Source organism: Rhinichthys klamathensis, unplaced genomic scaffold (genome assembly GCF_029890125.1).
Source record: "Rhinichthys klamathensis goyatoka isolate OS25496 unplaced genomic scaffold, OSU_Roscu_1.1 h1tg000595l_1, whole genome shotgun sequence".
In the NCBI taxonomy this organism is placed as follows: domain Eukaryota; kingdom Metazoa; phylum Chordata; class Actinopteri; order Cypriniformes; family Leuciscidae; genus Rhinichthys; species Rhinichthys klamathensis.
In genome coordinates, this window is record NW_026607051.1 from 2,355,126 (window position 1) to 2,378,189 (window position 23,064).

Sequence of the window (23,064 nt, forward strand, 5' to 3'; positions counted from 1 at the left end):
GAGTAATGCCCTCACTGTCAAGCCATTCAAGTTGCACTGAGTCAGTGCCTTGCTTCCGATCAGTTTGATTATGTTGTCGTTTTTGGTCTTACAGGAGCCCAGAACACTTGCCACTTGGCTCCTGGACCTCACCTCATTTATAGATTTGTTTGTTTGTCCCTGGTGCTTGTGTTCTTGTTCTAGCACTTCTCTCTCCCTAGGCCTGGCCGGCTTTGAGGGAACAACGTCTGGTTGGGGCATTTGCTGTGCGGTCACTGGTTGCCCCTTTGCAGTGGCCGGTTCCCGTTTCCCTGTCGCTGAGGTCGCCGTAGGCACCCCACTGCCTGGTGTCCATCCTCACTACAGATGAAACAGTGAGTACAGTCCTGTCGCCCTTCGTCCGCACACCGTGGACAGCAACGCCAGCGGCTCACCCGGCGAGAGGGTGGTTGGCTGGAGGAGCATTGGCAGCCACCCTCTGTTCGTACTGGCATGGAGTGTTGTATAGCGTCTACCATACTGGTTAGAGCATCAATCCTGGCCGTAAGAAGCTTAATCTGATCGTTCTGCTCTTTTTGTGCAGCAAACCCTTTTGCAGCTTTCACATCTCCGCCAGTTTCATCGCTAACTTGGGCACTATTAGCCATGGATGGTTTTGCTCTGGTTGGTGGGCCCAGTCGACGCAGCCTCTCATTCTCGTCACTTGTGATTTTCATAACGTGCCTGAGGATAGCATCGTCAGTTACATCACTATCGGCTAGCAAGGGTTTAAGCTCGCTGCGAATATCTTTACACCGGTGGCTTAGACCCTGGTAAACAGTGTGTAAGAACACATCCTGCACCGTAGCTGCACTATACTTCCTGTCTGAATCAGCTTGTTTAGCCGCATAGAGTATTTTTTGTTTCAACCCCATGACTCGGTACAGGAACTGTTGAGGGGTTTCGTGTTCGCTCTGCTTGGTGCACATTAGTTCTTGGAATAGCTCGGTGCTATTTCGGTCCCCCAAGTGTGATTGCAAGAACCCCTTTAGTTCAGCTACAGTCATGTCATCTTTGTTCATCAGCATATCTTTAAAAATGCCTGGCTTGATAATTCGCAGCACCCCTCTAACAACATCGGCATCACTGAAGTTCTCCTTTAGGCCGCTGTCCATTTGCCTGCAGACATTGTTGAACGTGATGTCTGACGAGTTATCTCCAATCTGGCCTCCATGTATCTTAAACTCACGGGGCTGGATATACTTAAACCCCCCCATAGGGAACGCGAAGTCGTGAGCTAAATTTTTTTGTTGCTCAGTCTGGTACATGTGTGCTGTAGTGGCGCCTCCCTGTGCAACTGTGTGGGTCAAGTTAGTGTTCTGGGTAGGTGTCATGTACTGGCGAATCTTTCTACCAATTTCTTCATACTCTGCAAGCATTTTACGCATGTCTGTGTTTGTTTCAGGTACACCCCCCTTAACACTCCCAGAGTCAGGTGCAACATGTGATGTCAGATAAGGGTTATCAGTGGCAGGTGGATGTAATACATGTGTAAGGTGAGTGTCTGTATCAACTTCAGATGTACATACAGCAGTGCAAATCTGTTTTGCTGATTTTACAGTCTCTTGCAATGACAACAGTTCACTCATACCTTGGTCCTCCGTCTCGAGCAAAGATTCACTTGACATGAAGGCATCGATGTACTCGAAACAACCCTCACTGTCTTCCAGGTCAAGTTCAAATGAGTCTTTACCTCGTACTGGCCCGATGACCTTGGCGATGCGAAACAGTTCATCAGCAGGCAGTGTCATCAGGTCTTTTCTGATGTCCCACACCAAGCGTTTCCTCGTACGATCTGCCATGACGTCGTTCTCTGTTGTCCTTCCCGAGACTGCCTTAACCTCAGGATGAAGACAGTCGCCTGTTCAGCCCTCTGTGCGTGTCTCGTTGTCACCGTTGATGCAGCAGCCACCGGCCTCTAGCCCCAGTGCCACCTTGTCCCACGGTCCTGATATCTCTGGATCCGCCTCCTAGCGTCACCTGGAGTGGATCCCGGACGAGCCCCCAAGAATCTGTTGCAGGTCCCGGCACAGGAGACCCAGCTGACAGATTACTGTTATCTGTAAAACAGGATTTAATGAAAAGAATGAGAGAGTCGCGTCTGCTCTTTCACAGCTCCTCTGCAGAAATGAGGGAGCATGCGCAGTTCACGGTTTCGCCCGCGACTCTCCAGCCAGAATGTCAAAATAAGAGTCCTTTATTTTTGTCCATATAAATGTAAATATAAGTATGTTAATTTGCATACAACATAAGCCAATAATGTAATCATTTTACTCTTAACCATATTCAAAAGAATGGAAAAAAAACACAATTGTGTACATACTTTGTGTGTATCACATAAACATACAGCAAGTCGATCGAGGAGAAGCAGCAGCAGAGTTGGGAGAAAGAAAAGAAAAAATATGTTAAAATCCCTAAAAGGATGTGGAATTTACCAGGATACGTTAAATAGGGAAACCAGGGACCGGTATGTGGACAAAATCGGCACTTTTAACGGTTTGTAAGGAAATTTCATATGGATCCAAACCGTTAAAAGTGCCGATTTTGTCCACATACCGGTCCCTGGCTTCCCTATTTAACGTATCCTGGTACGGAATCCTGAAATGTTTCAAAAAGTGAATGTGTGTGAAACCATAGTAAAAAACAATTGGTGTTAATTGACGCCAATTGGACGTTCATGTTTACTTCCGTCTATTTGAAAGTTAGACTAATGATAACATGTTGCATTCTATATGGCCTGATTATGTCATTTTTTTAAGTTACATAGCCTGCCTCCAGTTTTCCTCAACTTGACTAATTAAGAGGCGATATTTGACCGGCATATCATCAAAATGTCAGTTAAACGAAACCTCTGCCGGTCACTTTGGCCGGCACCATTTTTTTCTTGCGGAAACTCTGGAATGGCCTAATATTTTAAGCGCAACCACCAGTTTAATGTTTGTAAAAACTTTAGATTTCGATTGTAAAACTAATTAAAATATAAACTAATGTTTTAAAAATGTGTTAATTGACAAGTGACCATGGTATAAGCGGGTTAATGCCCTTCGAGATGTCCATTGTCTAGGTATTAGTGGACTTCGGCGGAGGCAACCCATACGGGCATTAACCCTTACATAGTTTTATGAGGAAATATCTGTCTGGCAATAAAAAAAATTACTAGCCAACCACGATTCTACTGCCAAGATGAGGGTTAATTTGTATGTTTGAAACTTATATTTTCAGATTGGAAAATCGAGAGTGATGAACAGCAGGCAGTATACCAGTTTAGAAGAAATTTATTACATGGATCAGAAAATCAGACACCCCTTAAGGTTACACTAGATCTAACCAGCAGTATGGAAGACAGAGATAGACAGTTTCTGTCATTCTACAAGTCAAACCGAACTGACTGGGCATCCCCACTATCAATCAACCTTAAAGGTATGGTTAAAACGGAATATTTTTCATTAGACATAGAATTATTATTTATATACTATTTGTATGTATAAAGAATGCTTTTTTTATTGCGTCAGGTGATGCTGCAATTGGGGATGGTGTAACGCGTTACTACTTTGCGATGCTTATGTCCAGAATACAATACGGCTTCATTTTAAATATTGGTAAGTGTATTCTATTTACTTTTCTTGTGCAATTGAGAAGTTTTTGTCTTAATTATAGTGTGAACTAATTGCCAACTTTTAAAACTTTTTAAGATAACACTGGAAAAATGCTGTTCTTCAATGGAGAAGAAGACCACTTGGTACCATCGTCCTCACGAGTTCTTCTGGACAGTGATCTTTTTAAAGTCATTGGTCGAATGATTGGCCACTCGTTCATTCATGGAGGGCCACTCTTGACAGGACTGAGCACCTCCATGTTCAACCTACTTCTAGGAAGTGATGAGCCAGTCATCACAGAGAGACATGAGAGACTGCCCAGACCAAGATGTAGTCGATATTGTTTCTCTGGTTAGTTTATTTCTACGTTAAGTCATCACAGTACTTTTTATTTTGCAATTTAAATGATTTATTTAAACAATTTGCTTGCTCTTTTTTGTAGCTTGAAGAGCCACGGAATCTAACAGATGTGGAACGATACAAAGTGAATGATCTTGCTTTTAGCTGGGACTTGCCAACATTAACTACAGAAAACCGGAAGTGGCTTGCAGAAACCATTCTTCAACATGCGGTATTCAGTATTGTGGTGTATTTCTGTGTGAAACGGGATGTTGAATGAGAAGAAATAGCTTGTTTGCAGTCACATGATTCTAATGAAGTTTGAAATTCAGATGGAGGGCAGGAAGTGAAAAGCAGATTAGACCCGATGAAGAAAAGTTCATATTACAGGGTCATATCAATCAAATTTCAGAAACTTCCCTAGCTCAAATTTAGTGCTGAGCAGTTTTGACAAAATTTGTATTTATTTTTTAAGATTCTAGCCTAACAACCCCCTTCAGCCGTGACTTATTCACGATACAGCACAGCCTCTCGTACCTTTTTGCTTGCATTAAAATTAAATACACAGCATTTTCCTGCATAGACAATTATGAGGCGGCCGCCTCCGTCAAATTTAGTTTATTTCGATATAATTTGTAGTATTATGTTTATTTTGTATACATCTGATTAGTCTCATATAGGATGCGTTTCTTTGAGTTAAATAACGCGCTAGCAAAGTGCTCAACGGTTATTCATTCAGTGCTCGCCGCTCAACCAGCAAATGCATGACTAATAATTAGGGGTGTAACGGTACATGTATTCGTATTGATTCTTTAGGTTATTGGTCGTAGAGAGAAGCAGATGAAACAAATCAAACGGGGTCTGAAGGATACTGGGGTCCTGCTCATGATAAAGGAACGCCCTTCTCTCATCTCAGTGCTGTTCCCAAGAGCTGTTGACAAAATCATCCTTCCTGAAGTAATGGATTATTTATTGTTCTGAAAACATGCAATCTTTAACAAAACTGTTCATTTTCTAAAGCATTTATGCTATTTCCTTTGTCCATAGATGGTTTTAGAAAGAGTTATATGGCCAATGACGCAGAATGAGGACGAGGAGGATGAAGATGAGGATGATCAAGAGGTTCCTCTGGAGTTGAAATGCCAGATGGCATCGTACCTCAGGATGTACATTGAAAATGGTAATGGTCTTGTTACCACACATTCATTTCAGACATCAGTTGGCTCATTTCACAACTTTGTAAATTGTGTGCACACATTTTATTTGTATTTTTTCTACAGCTACAGCATTGGATATTGAGCAGCTTGTTACATTTTGGGTGGGTTGGGCAATCCTCCCACAACATCTCTATGTGGAGGTGTCTAACTCCATCAAAATGCCCACTGCATTCACATGCACAGAGAAAATAAAACTGCCTTCTCACTACACTAACTATATGGACTTTCAGGCGGACTTAAAAGCAGCAGTGTCCACAAGTGAAAGTGGATTTGGATTAATTTAATCATTTGGAGAGTTCCTGGGATTTTTAAATGAAGAGGCCAGTATGCTCCCTGCCATCAGGCTTTTAACTGGACCGTTTATTGAGAGAAAAAATGAAAATGAATGAATTAAAATGAAACTAAATACTACATGATTTTATAATTTCATGTCCATTTATTTATTTGTTGCAAGTTACATAATTTGTAACTTAAAGATGAAATGTTATGTTAAAAAGGTAAATGTACTAGTACTTTAATATTTTTAATATGTGTATTTGTAAGTTTAATCAAATGTAATTACCAGCCAGTGCATCAGAAAAATGTATTTGTACATCAATAAACAAATTATATTCAAGAATCTCAAGAGTTGAACTTGAAGTTCTTATAAGAGGTATAAGTTTTAGTGATTATGACATTAACTGGTTTATCACACTGACAGTATCATAATAAATTTGAACCGCACTTAAAAATGGAACGTCAGGATGAGGCAAGGTTGCAATTTCCTCAATGGTAAGTTCTCGTGGTAGTTGAACCTCGGGGATATTCACACCCTCTTCCTCAGAGGAGTGTGGTCCTTCCCAATCCACACCATAGTCGTCATCCACCTGAAGTAAAGAAAATCTGTTACATTCTCCCCAATCTACAGTTAAGGATGCTTAGAAAGTGACGAGAGACTATTCATGTGTTCAAGATTTCTGCATTTTTATGGAGGTAGACAATGAATGTAACATATTAAGGAGAACACAATGTCAATAGGTTCTTTAAATGTAAATGTCTACACAATGAATAACAAACCAAAGTTCGAAAATACAACTCCAGTCAGTGTTATTGTCAGTAATTATCATTGTAATCCTAAGATTGTTTTGAAGTTTCAGTAATTTATATTTATGTAACTAATGAAATATTTCTATATTTGCAATTAACTACAATAATCTTGCTTCAGTAGATTTAATTTATTGGTAATGTCCTATTTATTTTACAAAAAAATCTAGCTCAACTACAGTATACAAATCACTTTTACTCAACCTTCTGATCACATATTTTTATTCAAGGATGTTAAGATATTTGTATTGGAAACCAAGAAAATGATTGGGGAAGACATTTTTGCAGTACATGCAACTTTTAATGTCACGTCTTTATGAATTTAAGACCTTTTTAAGGCCTTGTTTTGTGTAATGGCACATTTAGACTGTAAGCCCCAAAAACAAACCTGTTTCCTTTTAATATTTTTGTAGTTCAGTTTCTTGTTTGTCATCCACTACTTTTTTTACATTTGTGATTTTGATTAGCAGGTAACTAACTTAACAATTTGAAAGCACCTGGTATGGATCTTGAATATCTTGGAACCGTGTCCAGAGTTGCAATGGAGACTGGTTGCCTGCTGTTCTGATTTTATGATGATTCCATGCGTCCTGGAAAAATCCGAGATGCCTTTGCAGCTGTGGCAGATAGGTCCAATGCAGAGCAAAAAGATGCACCTCATTGTCAGGATTTAATGTGCCATCTGCCTCCAGATCAAGGAAGAGACAGGAGAAAAGGTCCAAAACTTGCTGGTAAACGTCCCTCCACAGTCTCTCGATCCTGTAATTATAACATAAATGCTTCCTCAGACAACAGGCCCGATGTATTGTGATAACGTAGATACTTGGCACTACAGCATTTCTTACAAAACATGCTGAAATTATAGAATATTTTCAAACCTCATATGCATTTCTTTACAGTGGGAAAGAAAACCCACAATGTCTTAATATTAGATGCTGAGATAATAAAAGGGGGGGAAAAAAGCAACCTTTGGTTATGGACACTGCGCCCTGTGATGTGGGAGTGTCGGTTTTCCCCTCGATTGGACACCATGAAGTAGGCCACATCAACATTCTCCCGGCCCTTATCAGATCGCACTCTGGAGGGTAATCCAAAGCGATTTACAGCTTCTATGAAACTGTGCAGCACAACAGAAGCACTGTTTTTCATAGCAGCTTTTAGGTACACAATCATCCTGCTGAAGCCATCTATGCCTCCATGGACCACTATCCTCCACCTATGCAAAATAATTTTTTAAATGTACATCTTCTTTGTTTCTGGAACAGTGAGTTTATAAATCAAGGAACAAAATGTCAACAAACTAAAAGATAAATTGTGAACTTATCCTTTAAATCTTAAAAACATACCTAATTAGTTTGTGGTTCCCATCTATATGCCACATGGCATTAGGTGCTGGAACGGAATACTGTCGACGCCTTATTGTGCGTAGCGACAAGGCTCGTAGCTGTGTTCCCTGTGGATCCACTCTCCGCAGGGACTTGCGCACTCTTTCAACTAATATGAAAAAAGAGAGAAATAACAAACAAAAAATCGTAATCTTACCTGTATAAATTCTCTGACAACTGAAGATCGAATTTGCCTGTTTCAGGAGTTACATCATTTAATCGTGTCCAGGTAGAAGTGTAGCCAATTGTATGCAATAATCATTTTACATTGAGACGAACAAGTCTTACCTTGTACTTTAACACCTCTTGAGCTCAAGTGACCATGCATCATACGGTAGCCAGAGTTGGGGTAGAGGTTCTGGATTTCTGCTACAGTTCTGTCCAGATCATCATTTGATATGTCTGTGTATAGGTCAGATACTCTGCAATAATGGGGAAACAATGGTATGGCAATTAAATGAAAAACTAAGTGTAAGCCACAAAGACAGAAACTAGTTCCAAATTCATTTATAAAGAACAATTTGAAGCAAGCAAGTTTTATGGGACTTCATTACCTTCTAGTGCCTCTAATACAGTAAATTTACCGCTGGTTTTTTATACACATTTCTTAAGTTGGTCCCAGACTAAAATACAAATTCGAGTCGAAAATAACTTTGACATATCTTGAAATATGCCAGTGTCATTGTCTCAAGATGCACACCAGTAATGTTTTATCGGTAACACTTTAGAATACGGTTCCTTCGTTAATGAATAACTACACAGGAACAAATGAGTAACACAATATTAACAATCTAGTAATTACTATTAACTAACAAGAAATTCTGATTAACAAATTAGTAAGTAACAGCGCACAGATGAAAGTGGTAGTTCACTTTTAACTAATCAATAACTACCGGTACTTTTTTTAATGCTTCCCAGAGAACTACTGTAAGAATCATGCTAACTAACTAGTAATGACTCAACTGTTACTACATACTTCTAAAGGAATGACTAATTCTTTGGATCCGTATTCTAAAGTGAAGATCACGGTAGCTAACAAGTAATTACTCAACTGTTACTACATACTTCTAAAGGAGTTGCTAATTCTTTTAAGCTTTTGAGGTTTTTGGTGAAGTTTTAGATAGTAATTCCCATAGAAGTGTGTAGTAACACTTGAGTAATTACTAGTTAGTTACCATGATCTTCACTTTAGAATACGGATCCAAATAATTAGTCATTCCTTTAGAAGTATGTAGTAACACTTGAGTCATTACTAGTTAGTTAGCATGATTATTACATCAAAAGCCAATCCTAAAGTGTAGAATCTTCTATTCCTTCACAAGATATTTGCACACACGTATATGAGGTAGGAGACATTAATAAAATCTCTTTTTTTTTTGCGAGGTATAGGTTAAATAATAAAATCACTGTATATGGTATTTGGATGGCTGATAACTCAATATGTTCCAGCCGTCACCGTGACTCTGGCCAATTTTCTGGCATTCCTCTGGACTGGCATTGAATCACTACAGGACAAGTGCTGACAACTGCATTTAAAAAGCCATTTCTTTAAAATCATTCAGTTGATAAATAGTTATCTAGGAGAGAGCATAGGATTATTATTTCCCAAATCATAAGTCTGCTATGCTATTACATATTGATAAACCTTGTGTATTTGTTTACAGTAGCAGTTATTAATGTTAATGCAGTGCTAGTCATTTGTCCTGCATTAGTTATTGATTAGTTTTGCATGAATTATTAATCTTCTTCAGTAGTTCTCTGGAAAGCATTAAAAAATAGTAGTTATCAACTAGTTAATAGTGAACTACCACTTTCATCTGTGCACTGTTACTTACTAATTCGTTACTCAGAATTTCTTGTTAGTTAATAGTAGTTACTAGATTGTTAATATTGTGTTACTCATTTGTTCCTGTGTAGTTATTCATTAACGAAGGAACCGTATTCTAAAGTGTTACCGTTTTATCTAAGGCATTTTAATAAAGCTGCTTGAATATTACATTTCTGTGAGCCATGTCTGTGAAATCTGCTAGGAACGTAAAACGTAGTATTTGGTTATTGGTCCCTTAGCAAAGATTAAGACTAAGGGCTTTTAATTCAAATCAAACTGCACAGACCTGTTCTGACAGAAATGGATCAGACGTAACATTAGTGAATCATTCGGTGAATAATTTCTCCAATAACTAGGCTAACTTAGTTAACTGCAACTTATTTAACTAACTTAACTGCAATTTTGGGATAACGCACAAAAAGTCCCATACGAGACTTACCTTTTTCCATATTCACGCATTCGACGACGTATTGTCATCTCCGAAACACCAAACAATCTTGCGATTTCCGCAGCCTTTATACCTCGCAAAAGATACGTCTCGATGGTCTCTGCAGGGATGTTTTGACTTGGTCTCCCTGGCGTTCTTCTGATTTTTTGCACCTGCAGTTGCCTCAGTACCTCGCGCAGGTTCGCAATCGCAACATTGTTGACATCGGTGTCCGTAAGGGCCGATATTTCCCCCATTCTCTCCAGAATATATTCCACCGTGGACTCCAAAACCTTTTCGTCAAAGCTTCCCAATGACACATCTTCGGAAAGGGCACGCAAATGTAAAATTATATCTTGTATAAACATTGTCAGTTTGTCATCGATCTTGAGCTCAAAGCTCCGCCCACGCAACTTGATTGACATTCCTCATTTTCATTTGAATTATCATTTGCTGTTTCCGGCTACCGTTTGAGCATTTGATTTATCATTTGCGATGTCCGTTTGAGCATTAGATTTGCCATTTTCGATGTTGGTTTGAGCATTTGATTTATATTTTGTCCATTTGATTTATGATTTGAGCATTGACTTATAGATTTAATTATGACAGGTTTATACTGGGTTGATAATGAAAATTAAAAATCAAAAACAAATGAGTTTTAACTTGATTTTTGATACAGTTCATGCTTCCACGATTGAGGAAATGAAATTGCATTTGAGCATTTGATTTATCATTTGTGCAGCCATTTTGAGACTTTGATTTATTATTTAATAATTTGACCATTTGATTCATCATTTGAGCAGTTGTTTTGAGACTTTGATTTATTATTTGATATTTTAAGCATTTTAATTTTAATTTTAATTATGTTAGGAAAAAACTTCCATAAAATTCACTTCTGAGAACATTTGATGCGAGAAATCAACTGTGTAGATTTCAAATATTGGCATTTTACGAAAATGTATGGCTAATCGAAAATGTGCTCAAACGTTTTCGGAAGTGAGAATCTCCATAAGCGCCTGCGGGTGTAACGTTAGCTATCGAGCCAACCGGCCAGTTTGCTCACAGACTTGTTTTTCCCCACAGCCAAGAGACCATTGCAGCCTGGCTGTTATCGTCAATAATTCTCGTTATGTTTGGGTACTGCAGACGGTGTCTGTGCGGGGGAATTATTGCGCAATACCAGCAAGAACACATCGTCTCAAACTGTCAGCAGCGTTCTGTGTGCTCGTCACCTTGTGAGTTCATTCTTCCAAGAACAACTAGCAAGAGCGTTCTCCCCAAGAACACAAGTCCGTTCTTTGCATTCTTGGTTTTGAGAAACACGGTTTCGAGTCTGACGACAACACGGGGGCGTGGTTTGTTCGCAAGGTCATGGAGCATGCGCAGTTTACTTGCTCCGGGAATACCGCAAAGGCAAAACATGAATTAGTTGTAAAAGCGTCATGATCGCGCAGAAGCACTCGTTGCTTAAGTTTCATTTTCACTCAGTTCAAGCACGAATGATATCATAATGTTAAACGTAAAAAAAAAAAACTTCTTTTTTTTCTTCTCGCGTATTGGCAATAATGTAACTAAGATCAGAACACCTGACACTGTTGCTTGGTGTTCAAGGGTCACGTTGTATACATATGTTTTATCATGTTTCTCTCTCTCACACACACACACTCAAAAGTTTTGGGAGCGATAAGTTTTGTAATCATTTTAATGCTAATTTAATGCTCAAAAACATTATTTATTATCAATATTAAACTGTTGTGTACAATTTATTTATTTTAATTGATGAATAGAAAGCTAAATTTATTTGAAATAGAATATTTTGTAACATTATACATGTCTTTACTGTAACTTTTGATCATTTTAATGCATCCTTGCTGAATAAAAGTATTAATTTATTTTATTTACTCACCTTCAAGTTGTTCTAAACTTGTTCTTCTATTTAACAAGAATGTTGGTAGCCATTGACTTTAACACAGCTTACATTTTTCAGTGTAATTTGAGATGAAATTATATTTCACTGGTGTGATGTCAGACCTATTTTAGTGATATTGTAATCACTAGTAGCCTACTATTAATATACTATACATATACTTATTTATCATTAGTAATAAATCTTAACTATATTAACATTGTATTCCAGTTTAGCTACATTAAAAGTACTGTTCATGCAAAAATAAAGTTTCTAGAGAGCAGTTTAAAAATAGAAATGACTCAATCACATCTGTTGGCTTAGATAAAAACATAAAAAAAACACCTGTCATTACCAGGTTAGGTGTACAAAGCAAGGAAGATTTTTGAACTGAATTGCAAACAAACGATTTATTTACAATATGCAAGGGAACCATATGTTTACAAACAAACAAACAATAAATAAATAATTAAATAAAATATACGATTTACAAAACAATTGTGCTGGGCAATAAATAAATCTCATCCAAAATAATGTGTGCACTGTGTATAATTATTTTGTCTATATAAATACACACACATGCATATATTTAAGAAAAGTGTTATTTATAAAGTATTAATATTTACCGGTATATATAATATAAATTATGTATAAATATATATACAGGTCTGAACTGAATTGCACACAAACTATTTATTTACAATATGCAAGGGAACCAACATATTTAAGAGAAAAATATGTTTACAATAAATAAATAAATAAAATATACGATTTACAAAAAAATTGGGAAGGGGAGTAGAATTGAAGGGATGCGGGGGGCCAAAAAGTAGGAAAAGCACTCGGGGAAAGAAGAGTACAAATATTAGCATAACGCATTTTGCTTGAGTTTGTGGCACACAAACTTCCTCATTTCCACTGCATGCCGTTGTGTCAGTTGGCTGGGACTGATACCTCTGGTCAGGGCAAGAGCATTCTGGACAGATAAATTTAAAATATTGAATGCCACATAAAAGGAGTCATTATGTATTAAAAAAAATTCTTACAAAAAGAAAAGCTCTGGCTGTAATGCCTTACCAGTAGTACAAAGGCTCCACAATTGTTTCCATCTTTTTGTGATGCAGAGCAGAGACCACCATTTCTCCAGAATCCTCCCAATTCTTTCGTCTTTGTGTACCTCACAGCCATATACTTCCTGAGTAAATAAGTGGAATACATTCAATTATTTACAAGGTAAAAATTAGTATTTCTAATGTGGCCTAGTTCAATTAGCCATCTTTATAAAAGAGTCTGTTTGCAAGTAGCAGAAAGCTGCCTTCACACAACCTATAGAGCCACGCGTCATTCACTCTGCTGTGAATAATAGCGCCAAAATAATAAAAAAGTATATATTGCACTTCTGTTTTCCATCATGCACTGTGATGATACGCTATACATGGGGCGCGCCGCGAACACTATAAGCAAGTAAGCCAATAAGCAAGAAGAACTTAGTTCTGTTGGAGTGAAAATATGTACAGTATGACACTACACTATGATTTAAAAGACATGTACAGTAACATTACTCAATTTGTAAAAATCCTCTAGCTTACCTCCACATATCAACATATGTGACATTGTTTCCTAAAAATGAGTCTAGTACTGATACTTCCATATTTGGAACATCTGCTACCAGAAGTATCCAGTGATTGCCCCTCACATGGATTGGAAGGAAAATCCACTTCATTCGGGAGAACGCCATCTTGGAACGAATTTTAAAACGGTTAGATACATTCCAATATTTGTATTGTGTGGCAGAAATCATCAATCAAAAGCTGGGTCACCATTCATAGCCATCTCAGAACAGGCACCATGCAACCATTTTATAAAAGCAACAAGGTAATCAAGTCTAGTGCTGTATTGTGAATAAGTCAAGGCTGAAGGACGTTGTTAGGCGCGAAGAGTTCACAATACAGCACAGCCTTGTGTACCTTATTGCTTACAGACATCAAGAAAAAAAAAACTGTGAAATGGTTGCAATTCACTGCAATTAAAAATGTAGTTATACTGAATGGCAAGTCTGACATTTTTGCGTTTCCAGGAAGGAAGTCATATGGTTTTGAAATAGGCAAGGCAAAGCAAGTTTATTTATATAGCACATTTCATACACAATGGCAATTCAAAGTGCTTTACATAGAAGAAATTAAAATAATCAAAACAAGTAAGAATAATTAAAACAGTTTAGAATAAAAAATCAAATAAAGTAGTACTGGTCCACCCCTATCTGAGATGGAAGAGATTGAGCCGGTTTACGGTGCCACTGGACCTCTAGCCCAGGGACGTGCTCTGCTGGGGTGGTGCTACACCAGTAATGCCCAGCGGGGCCCCCACAGAGCACGCTTCGTGTGCGCTGTCTGCTGCCGTTACCCTTAACGACGCTCTCAGCGACTTCTTATACAGCAGTAATAATATGAGAGAGCAAATAACAGAATTTTAATTTTTGAGTTAACTAATCATTAAAGACTCATTAAACATGCCTTTAAATATACCACCATTGATGCAACAATTTCTGAATCTCACTACAATTCAATTTTACTATAAAAGCATTTCATTTTTTAGATACTAATGAAAAGGAATGCATATTGTCTCTATGTTCAGATGACAAAGTAGGTACTACCTGTGTTAAAGGGATATTTCCCCTAAAAAATGAAAAATCTGTCATCTTTACTCACCCTTATGTTGTTTCAAACCTGTATAAATTTCTTTCTTCTGCTAAACACAAAATATATTTTGAAGAATGTTGATAACCAGACAGTTGATGGTAGCCGTTGACTTCCATAGTAGAAAAAAAAGAAAGTCACTGACTGCCATCAGTAGATATCATTATTATCATTATCATTAACATTATTAAAAATATATTTTGTGCTGAACAAAAAGAAAGATACTCAAACAGGTTTGGAACAACATAAGGGTGAGTAAATTACAATTTTCATTTTTGGGTGAATTATCCCTTTAACATAGCAAAATGTAAATATTGTAAGATTTACACTAGTCATAATCACCTTTTCAAACATCCAGGCATCAAATCTGTCACGTTCCCAGAGCACAGGCATGTATGTAGAAATATTGAAACAGCGGTAGCCAGTGTTGGCTTCGATGTTGCTTTCGAGCGTCAACGTGTCCAAATATGCATTTATCACCTGTGACAAAAAGTAAAGAAACTTAGTTTTGAAGATTTCAACCTTATTTTTTCCTTTTGACCTATCATGATACTTAATTCTACCTTATCATTTAACCAGTGAGGATGTTTCAGAGATTCAAAATCACTGCTCTCTAACACCTGTCCACAGACGGACAATCTAACTCCACTGTCTACCTCAATCTCATGCTTGCTCAGCTCTGCCAGAAGTGTCTCAGCCTCTGTCAAATAGTATTTATTAAATATACCATATTTTAAACTTCAAAATTGTAATTGTAAATTTCAATAACACACCTAAACAATTTACATCAATATAGTTGCAGTATATTAAATGTATAACTTTAACATACTACTCACCTGTCAAATTTTTTGCAGCAAAGTCTGTCAACAAGTTCTCCTTCAAAAAACCAGACTGGTCCCCTGTGTCACGTACAACATAAAAAAAAATAAAAAAACGTTGCATTGAATGATGCATGATAACATGGATGCAGACAGCAGTCCTTCCCATAGTAACCTTACCACTGTTTCTTTTCTCAATTCTACTTTTTTTGCCTTTCACCTTTCCTTTTCTTTTCCGGGCTGGAAGTACACGCAGTTTCAGCTTGTCATCTTGCTTACTTAGAAGAGGTAGTGAGTCTTCTTTTGGGACAAAGAATTTCATCTTTCCTGTAATTTCATGAATGACTGCAGTTGCATTTAGCAACAACTCATTATCCACACATATGTATGACAGATCCTGGAGAATTTTTAATTTCTCTCGCAGGGCACACTGTGCAGTGGAAACTCCATTTGCCTCTGTGTCTGTCTTTGTATACTGAATATCATGACAGTCTATGGCAACAGGATGTTCAGTATTGTCCTCGTCATTACATGTCGGTGTGGTGCCCACGAGGCTATTGGCACAGACTGTATCGTCCTTGTCAATCACTTCTTTCACCTTCAAATTTTTCTGACTTGACACAACATCCGTGTCAAGAGTGACATATGGACTGCTGATGTAATCTGGACACAATGAGTACCATGAGCTGTCAGTGTGTTTGAAAACAGCAAAAAAATGCTTGCAGGGTAAAAAAGTGGACTTAAAAGATCTGCATTCACATGACGGAAAACGGTCTTTGTCTCCGAGATCCACAGAGTACCATTCACATGATTGCTCACTCTGGACTTTATAAAGCCCCTTACTCTGCTCTTGAACTTGTTGGGAGCTATAACAACAAGCTGCCTCTAGGCTTTTCAGGCAATGTTGCACAAAGGTTCTTGGACGGTCCCAGAGGAACTCAGGAACATTAGCACTGTAGACCTTGTGTTCACTGCTGTACATGTAATTAAGTTTAGCATATGAGAGGAGCTGCTCAGGGATGAACTCAGTAACTATTATATCAACCAAAGATGATACTGTTTTAGTACCCGAAATCTTCAGGTAAAAGCTCTTCAATGAGTTGTTCATTGCTTCAGTGCCATTGTTTGTGGTTACAGACACATTAAATCCATGTGGAGAAAATCCTCTGCACCACCTCTGGAAATAAGAAAAAAGTAATTTAACAAAGTAAAAAAAAAAACTTTCTGATCTCCCTTTACTGTCAATGTACATAAATGCATTACAATGAATTATAAACAATGAAACAAACCATCAAAAAAATTCATTCTCAAGGTGGCACTGTTGTAACCCTACCTCTTTAATATTGAGCCATCTTTTCTCAACATAGTTTCGAACTTCTGGATTACTCTTATACAAGACACTGTCCCTGAGCTTACTTATTGCTGCCTCACATGTTTCTCTATCATGTGCAGAAGCTACACTACGAAGGAGGCCAAGAAGTTCACTGCGATCTTGATCAGATAGATGGTTCTTGCCTGCAACAGGTGCATTACAATGCCTAATTAGTAATTACTTCAAAATGTTACAACTATTACTATTTAACACACATGTAATTTCTAGTTTTGTCAAGTTCAATAAACTAACATTACTTTTTTTTCATATTATTTCTCTAATAATAAGCATTTATTTGTAGGTTCCTCAACATATAGCAGCTGAAATTATAGGGAAAAAAACGTAACGCTTATGACAAATATAATTGTTTATCATTTCCCTTAATATTTTGTTTAATATCAATTACTGCAATGTTAATTAAAATACTCATTTTGTGTGGGACAATTACATATCATTCTTAATGTAGACACATTTTAAATGAGCTGAGATTTGATTTATCTGAATTATTGCAGTGTTTCAGAAACAGTGAACCCTAACTGTGACATCTGCACTTAGCCGCACGGAAAACAAAATTATTACTCATATTAAATTGTCTGAGTTAAATGAAAAAAATAACTGAGTTATGATACTGATTTGATCGTAGAGAAAAAAGGTTTAATAAGACAACTGTAAAAAACAAAACAAAAAAAAAAACATGTAGGGCTAGACATTCCTGGTCCATCACCACATACATTTTGAGAGAGAGAGAGAGAGAGAGAGAGAATAGTACTTACTTTCCCTTGTCCAGCGAATCCAGGCTTGCTCTCGATGGAAAGAACACAGGTATTTGTGAGTATTTGGGAAGACCAATTGAAGTGCCTGGTATTCTTGTTCACAATAATCAGTCATGAAATAATTTGGATTCCAGGCATCATTCCATTTTTTTATTAAAGACAAGGCCTCAGAGATCGCCATGGTGGACTCATTTTCACAAATGAACTCTGCAATCGGTTTGTAGCCAACATTTGTCCTGACAACAACTAAAAAAAGTGGCAAGGCATATTTTGTTGTTCTGTATGTGGCATCCAGGAGAACCATGTCTCCATACCGTTTAAGAAGTCTCTGCTGTTCTTGGGACTGATGTACAAACAAAAATGTGTTCTGCATGGTGGACTCTTCTTCACTTTTCACACCATCACCATCTTGGGATTTATCATCTCTGAGCATTTTCTGAAGTAAAAATGTGCAGCAGGATCCTCTTCTTTCCATTTATTCAGCTTTATTTCCAAATTAAGCTGATCAAGACCAGAGTACCTTCCTGCTACTAAAGCCAAATGCTCATGGTTTTGAATGGTATGGCTAGTTGGAAAGTAGCACTGATCATGTGACTTTGGGAGGACACAATCCGAAACTGAGAGTTCAGTGTTCACAAACTGCCGAAGCACTTTTTTAAGGAAAGGCACAGATGTAATTCCCAATGACACATACTCTAGAATTTTTTTCTTCACAAGAGGGTGGATATTTCTTGTGTATCCACTTTCTGCCGAAATCTTGTGGTGTTGGTGAGCTGTCTCAAATGGTAAGATGATGTGAATTATGTCAGATGACTTTGCTTCATTTTTCTGTAGAGCTGCTTTCAGAGTGTCCATGACGACTTGTTTTCTCACTTTTGAAGCTCCTTTCTCAATGCTGAATTTGTCGAATCTGGAAAAAAATTATATATGCTTTGTAAGAATATAATTGATCGAAAGAGTTGCTAAACAAACAAAAAATCCTAATGGTTTGATGTATTTTATAAGAAAATATTCTCTGTAAACCCACTTGGAAATTATATTTATTCAAAAAAATGCTACATAAATAAATTGTAGGTCATCTGCCCCGACTAAAGATATTTCTAGTCAACTAGTAGTTATTAATTTAAGTCATTAGTCAACTTAGCCTCTTCCTGTTGAATAACCTTTGTTTGTATATTTGTTGGCAAAATAAATTTGAATTTAATGCATTTCTTTTCAGGTTATACAATAAAACCATCAGTAGGTTAAAAGAAATTGTTACCTTAATACAGAATATGTATTTTTTGTGTGTTTTAAAATATTTCTAGACAAATCCAATTTGGCTATTGAAATAAGTTTCCCAACACTATTGTACAGAAGCAATGTAGCTTACCTTCTAATATACCTAATAAACAGTTTGGCTGTGCAGCCAACTTTTTTGGTCGTTTGAATATACATTCTCTTCCTTTTGCCAGAATATATATGCTCAGCCTCTGAAAAGAGCTGAAATATATGCAAAAGTGTTAACTGAAAAGTATGTTTTTGAAAATTGTACATTACTTACCCTAAATGAAAAAAGAAATCCCCTGAATCTTACCTCCTGAGTTTTGCAATTCTTTCGTGGATTTCCATGCTGACAGCAATGAATTACTCTGTTTGTGACAGCAAGAGGTACATCCTCAGAAAAATCTTCTACCTGCCAAACCAGACGATGCAGCCCCTTTTCTTTCTTTCTTTTATCATCAGACCTACGAATAAAAGCAAGCACTTAAAGACAAGAAATTGTAATAATAATCTTCAGTTCTCTAAAAGCAACCAAAACAACTCTTATTCTCATTCTTACCAAGCAACGAAAGATGTCAGAGTTTCTCTCTTGTGGCATTCTAGCACAGTGTTGAGGTCAGCTTCGTTGGTGATGAAGCCAGACACATGGGTTTTTGAAATGTTCAGGACATTAAAACAATCAGGGAGCCATTCTGTGGCAAAAGATTTAGTAAGGTAATCTGTAAATAAGAACTAGGGAGAACATGCTGCATTTGAAGAAACTTTTTAACTTGAAATAGCATATTCTGTGGTAATTCTTACCTGGAGTAATTATGGTCTGGTCTGCCATAATGCACACAAAACAGAAGGCCTAAAAAAACATAGCAATGTGATAACAGATTCTTATGATAGTATAGCCTAACATTACATTATATGTGCTCTTTAAGTGAGTCTTCAATAATTCTATTATAAGGACTATATTAACAATAATATACGAGACAAGCATCTCGAACGAAACACCTAGCATAGTATAAAACATTATTCCCAATTGTCAATATGTAATAACGTTTCAGTCTACAATTATCCAAAATAGTTAAAACGGCAGAATCTACTAAAACGGCAGAATCTACTAAAACGGCAGAAACGACTAAAACACCAGTAAACATTTGATGAGACATTTGATCAAAAAGTGAATATTTAAACAAACCGTTAAGCATTAAAGTAGTAAAGTCATTCCGTCATTGGCAGTTAAATTAATATTAATGTTATGTCAGTAAAGTTACTCCGTCGTTTCGCGGTATTCCCGGAGCAAACAAAGTAAACTGCGCATGCTCCATGACCTTGCGAACAAACCACGCCCCCCTGTTGTCGTCAGACTCGAAACCCCAAGTATTTAGTCTGAGCCGTCCAGCCACTGGTGTCTAGCGAGAAGTGAGTCTGCGGGGCTGCAGCTGGATGCCTCTCAATAATCCGGTGTGGTGAATAATCCATAGACACAGGGCCGGTGCTAGCCATTTGGGTGCCCTAAGCACAAATGCTTGGTGGTGCCCCCCCACTCCCAACCACCCAAGGAATAACAAGCATTCAGAATTTCTTAGTTGGGTTCTCTTTACTTTCAAAATAACTGCTGCAAATAAATCATTTTACATTAACAATGGCACCAAATATGAAAAGAAATAAATAATATAAAGGTTAAAATTATAAATACCAAAAACCACCACAATTACTAAAAACACAGATTTGGAACATGAATGATATATGTGTGTACTGTGCATAATTATTTTGTATATATAAATACACATTTGCATGTATGTATTTAAGAAATATTTGTTATTTATATATAAAATGTTTAAATTTATATATAATATAAATTATATATAATTATATACAGTATATACATGCAAATATTTCTTAAATATATACATGCATATGTGTGTGTATTTATATAATATATTTATATAAACATTTTATGTACTGTGTATAATTATTTTGTATATTATACAAAATAATTATACACAGTACACACACATATATCATGTAGACACAAACTTTTATTTTGGATGCGATTAATCTTTCCCCAGCCCTAATAATTTGACAACTCTGTGAATATGAAAATATACAAACACTAAGATTGTGTTTTTTTTTTTTTTTTCTAATTGCAGTTTCACCAACAGATGTCGCCCTTGGGCCTTGGCCTATGAACCTCTTGAAAATTATCCGCATAGAACAACAACGAAAAAACGTATCTAAACGGTCTTCCTCTTCTTCTCAAACAAACTAACTGCATCTTAAACAGCCCAAGTTTCAAAATTCGAGAGACCCACGGACCCCCGTTAAAATAAAAGATTCAACATGCAGGGCTAAAAACGGCCCGGATCATTTGCACTACTAGCGACGCCCCCCTGGACATGTATTCACGACGCAAGGGCGCCCGCGCTACAAAACTAACATTTTTATTTAAAACATTGTCTACCTGCAAGCGACGCGCGAGTATCATCCCGCTGTCTCTTCTTTTTCCTTTTTTCCGCCCCCGACTCTTGGTGCCTTTTCGAGGCCATGTCTGAGGTCGGTGTCTGCCAAATTTTACATTGATTGAGGCATAATCGAACAGACCACTGGGAGGTGGGGAAGGGGGGGCACCAGAGGGAGACTGTCACAGGAGATTCACCTTTTTCTCGACTAATTTGGTCTAGGCCTATATTACTTTTGTATTGCTTTTGTATATTAACATGCTTTAGACATATTTTATTTGTTATTTATACTAGTAGCCTATTGTGATGATTTTTCACGACCCATATTTTTTGGTGCCCCCCCAAGCACTTGGTGCCCTACGCGCAGTGCGTGATGTGCGTGTGCGGAGCGCCGGCCCTGCATAGACATACTACTAGGGACTTTAAGCAACAGCTGCTGATAGAACGGCAACAGCAGCCGGAAGTAAACGGTTAACTGCCGTAGCTAAAGAGCGCAAAAATCACTAAGCAACAGTAAACAGGACGGCATAGGGGATAATTTAATCATCAGACAAAATACAAAAAATAAACAGATTTTAAAAAAGTAAGAGAAGGGTTGATTTGGGCATTTAATGATATACAGAAACGATTATAATGCCACATAACCTAAAATATAACATTAACTTTCTTAATCTGTCACGTAGTATCGACTACGGCAAATCAGCTGTTCTCCCGTTGTAGACAGTTACAGTAGAACGTCGCTAAGTAGCAGTTAATGTCGCGCATGCGCAATAGAACGACAGAATGCCGTTGCCGTTCCACCAGAGGCTGTTGCTTAAAGTCCCTACTAAATACATAGACGCCCTATTGGCCGCTTTGGAACGTTGCTGCGATACGTCAACGGGTCCGCCATTTTGCGGAGGGCAAGACTGCACTGTAATCATATGTAAGTAAACGGGGGAGCTGCGTTTTTTCTGGATAAAAACAATCTGTTTTTACATTTATCAACCGATTTCAGTGGTTTGTATGTGGTGTACAAAAAGTTCCATCTCTAGTTATTTAAAATCTCGATAGTTAGACTTGTAAAATATTTTTTTAATAAAGAATGGTCAATTAAGCTCAGGCTTGTCATGTATCTGGCTTTTTATTCTTGGATAAGAATGGTGAAGACCCCCATACTGAGATATAATTTAAGTTTTCTTATTGTGGAAAAAGCATTTTCTGTGATTGACCAGATTTTAGCAATAACAAAGATAACTGATGGATCCTTTATAATAATACGTTACGGTACAACTACAGTGCAATGCAAATAGTAAATATAACATAAAGTGAGAAGTAATAGTAAATAGTTTAGTCAATAAAATAAACAAATAGTATACAGCAAATAAAATAGTAATGATTAGTATAATTATATAATATCATAAGTACAATAATACAATCATAAAAATATTGATAATAGTAGTTTATTAATAATACTATAATAATAGCAATAGAATAAGAAATATCAATTACAGAATATACACAATAAAAAATAAGTTAAATAGTGACTTTAATATTTAACTCTTTTTGTTAAATTTCAGTTTTATTGATCAGTATAACAGAAGTAGCTTCAGTCAAACATACAGCAGGATACAACAATAGCCTAAATATAAAGTTATGAAACTTCACTTTCCCCTCAGTCAAAACGATTTACCAGGGACCCATTTATAGATTAATGAGACCAAAGATCGCCCGTTAGATATACACAAAGACGAATTATATCTCATGTTTAACCACTAGACTCCGAGTCAGCGGCAAAACTTCAAAAGCACTGGCCGAGGTTCGGCTGTTCCAGGCGGGGTAGACGAGCGCTGAGCGCATCTTACAACTCCGAAAACGTCAGATCAAATTTTTAAATAGGCGCTATCTTTATAAACA

General features: G+C 37.2%; 2 protein-coding genes across 2 annotated transcripts; one reads left to right on the forward strand and one right to left on the reverse strand.

Annotated features, from left to right (window-relative positions):
• The first annotated feature begins 3,896 nt into the window (after nucleotides 1-3,896).
• LOC130075661 (uncharacterized) lies at nucleotides 3,897-5,751 on the forward strand. The gene is made up of 5 exons (XM_056240401.1): nucleotides 3,897-3,965; nucleotides 4,057-4,185; nucleotides 4,770-4,910; nucleotides 5,001-5,133; nucleotides 5,234-5,751. The coding sequence occupies exons 1-5, from the start codon at nucleotides 3,897-3,899 to the stop codon at nucleotides 5,452-5,454; spliced, it is 693 nt and encodes a 230-aa protein (XP_056096376.1). The 3' UTR covers nucleotides 5,455-5,751.
• A 3-nt stretch (nucleotides 5,752-5,754) lies between these two features.
• Nucleotides 5,755-10,011, reverse strand: LOC130075648 (uncharacterized). Its single transcript, XM_056240388.1, has 6 exons — nucleotides 9,906-10,011; nucleotides 7,927-8,060; nucleotides 7,600-7,747; nucleotides 7,221-7,469; nucleotides 6,751-7,012; nucleotides 5,755-6,036 (listed from the first exon to the last, which is right to left on the reverse strand). The coding sequence occupies exons 1-6, from the start codon at nucleotides 9,941-9,943 to the stop codon at nucleotides 5,839-5,841; spliced, it is 1,029 nt and encodes a 342-aa protein (XP_056096363.1). The 5' UTR covers nucleotides 9,944-10,011; the 3' UTR covers nucleotides 5,755-5,838.
• Between the last annotated feature and the right edge of the window lie 13,053 nt (nucleotides 10,012-23,064).

Coding starts and splice junctions, on each gene's coding strand:
- LOC130075648 (XM_056240388.1), bottom strand. CDS start 9,943: ATGACAATACGTCGTCGAATGCGTGAATATGGAAAAAG. Junction 8,061..9,905: donor ATGCGTGAATATGGAAAAAG/GTAAGTCTCGTA, acceptor CCATTATTGCAG/AGTATCTGACCTATACACAG. Junction 7,748..7,926: donor AAGAGGTGTTAAAGTACAAG/GTAAGACTTGTT, acceptor TTTTCATATTAG/TTGAAAGAGTGCGCAAGTCC.
- LOC130075661 (XM_056240401.1), top strand. CDS start 3,897: ATGAGCCAGTCATCACAGAGAGACATGAGAGACTGCCCAGACCAAGAT. Junction 4,186..4,769: donor AAACCATTCTTCAACATGCG/GTATTCAGTATT, acceptor TTGATTCTTTAG/GTTATTGGTCGTAGAGAGAA. Junction 4,911..5,000: donor ACAAAATCATCCTTCCTGAA/GTAATGGATTAT, acceptor CTTTGTCCATAG/ATGGTTTTAGAAAGAGTTAT.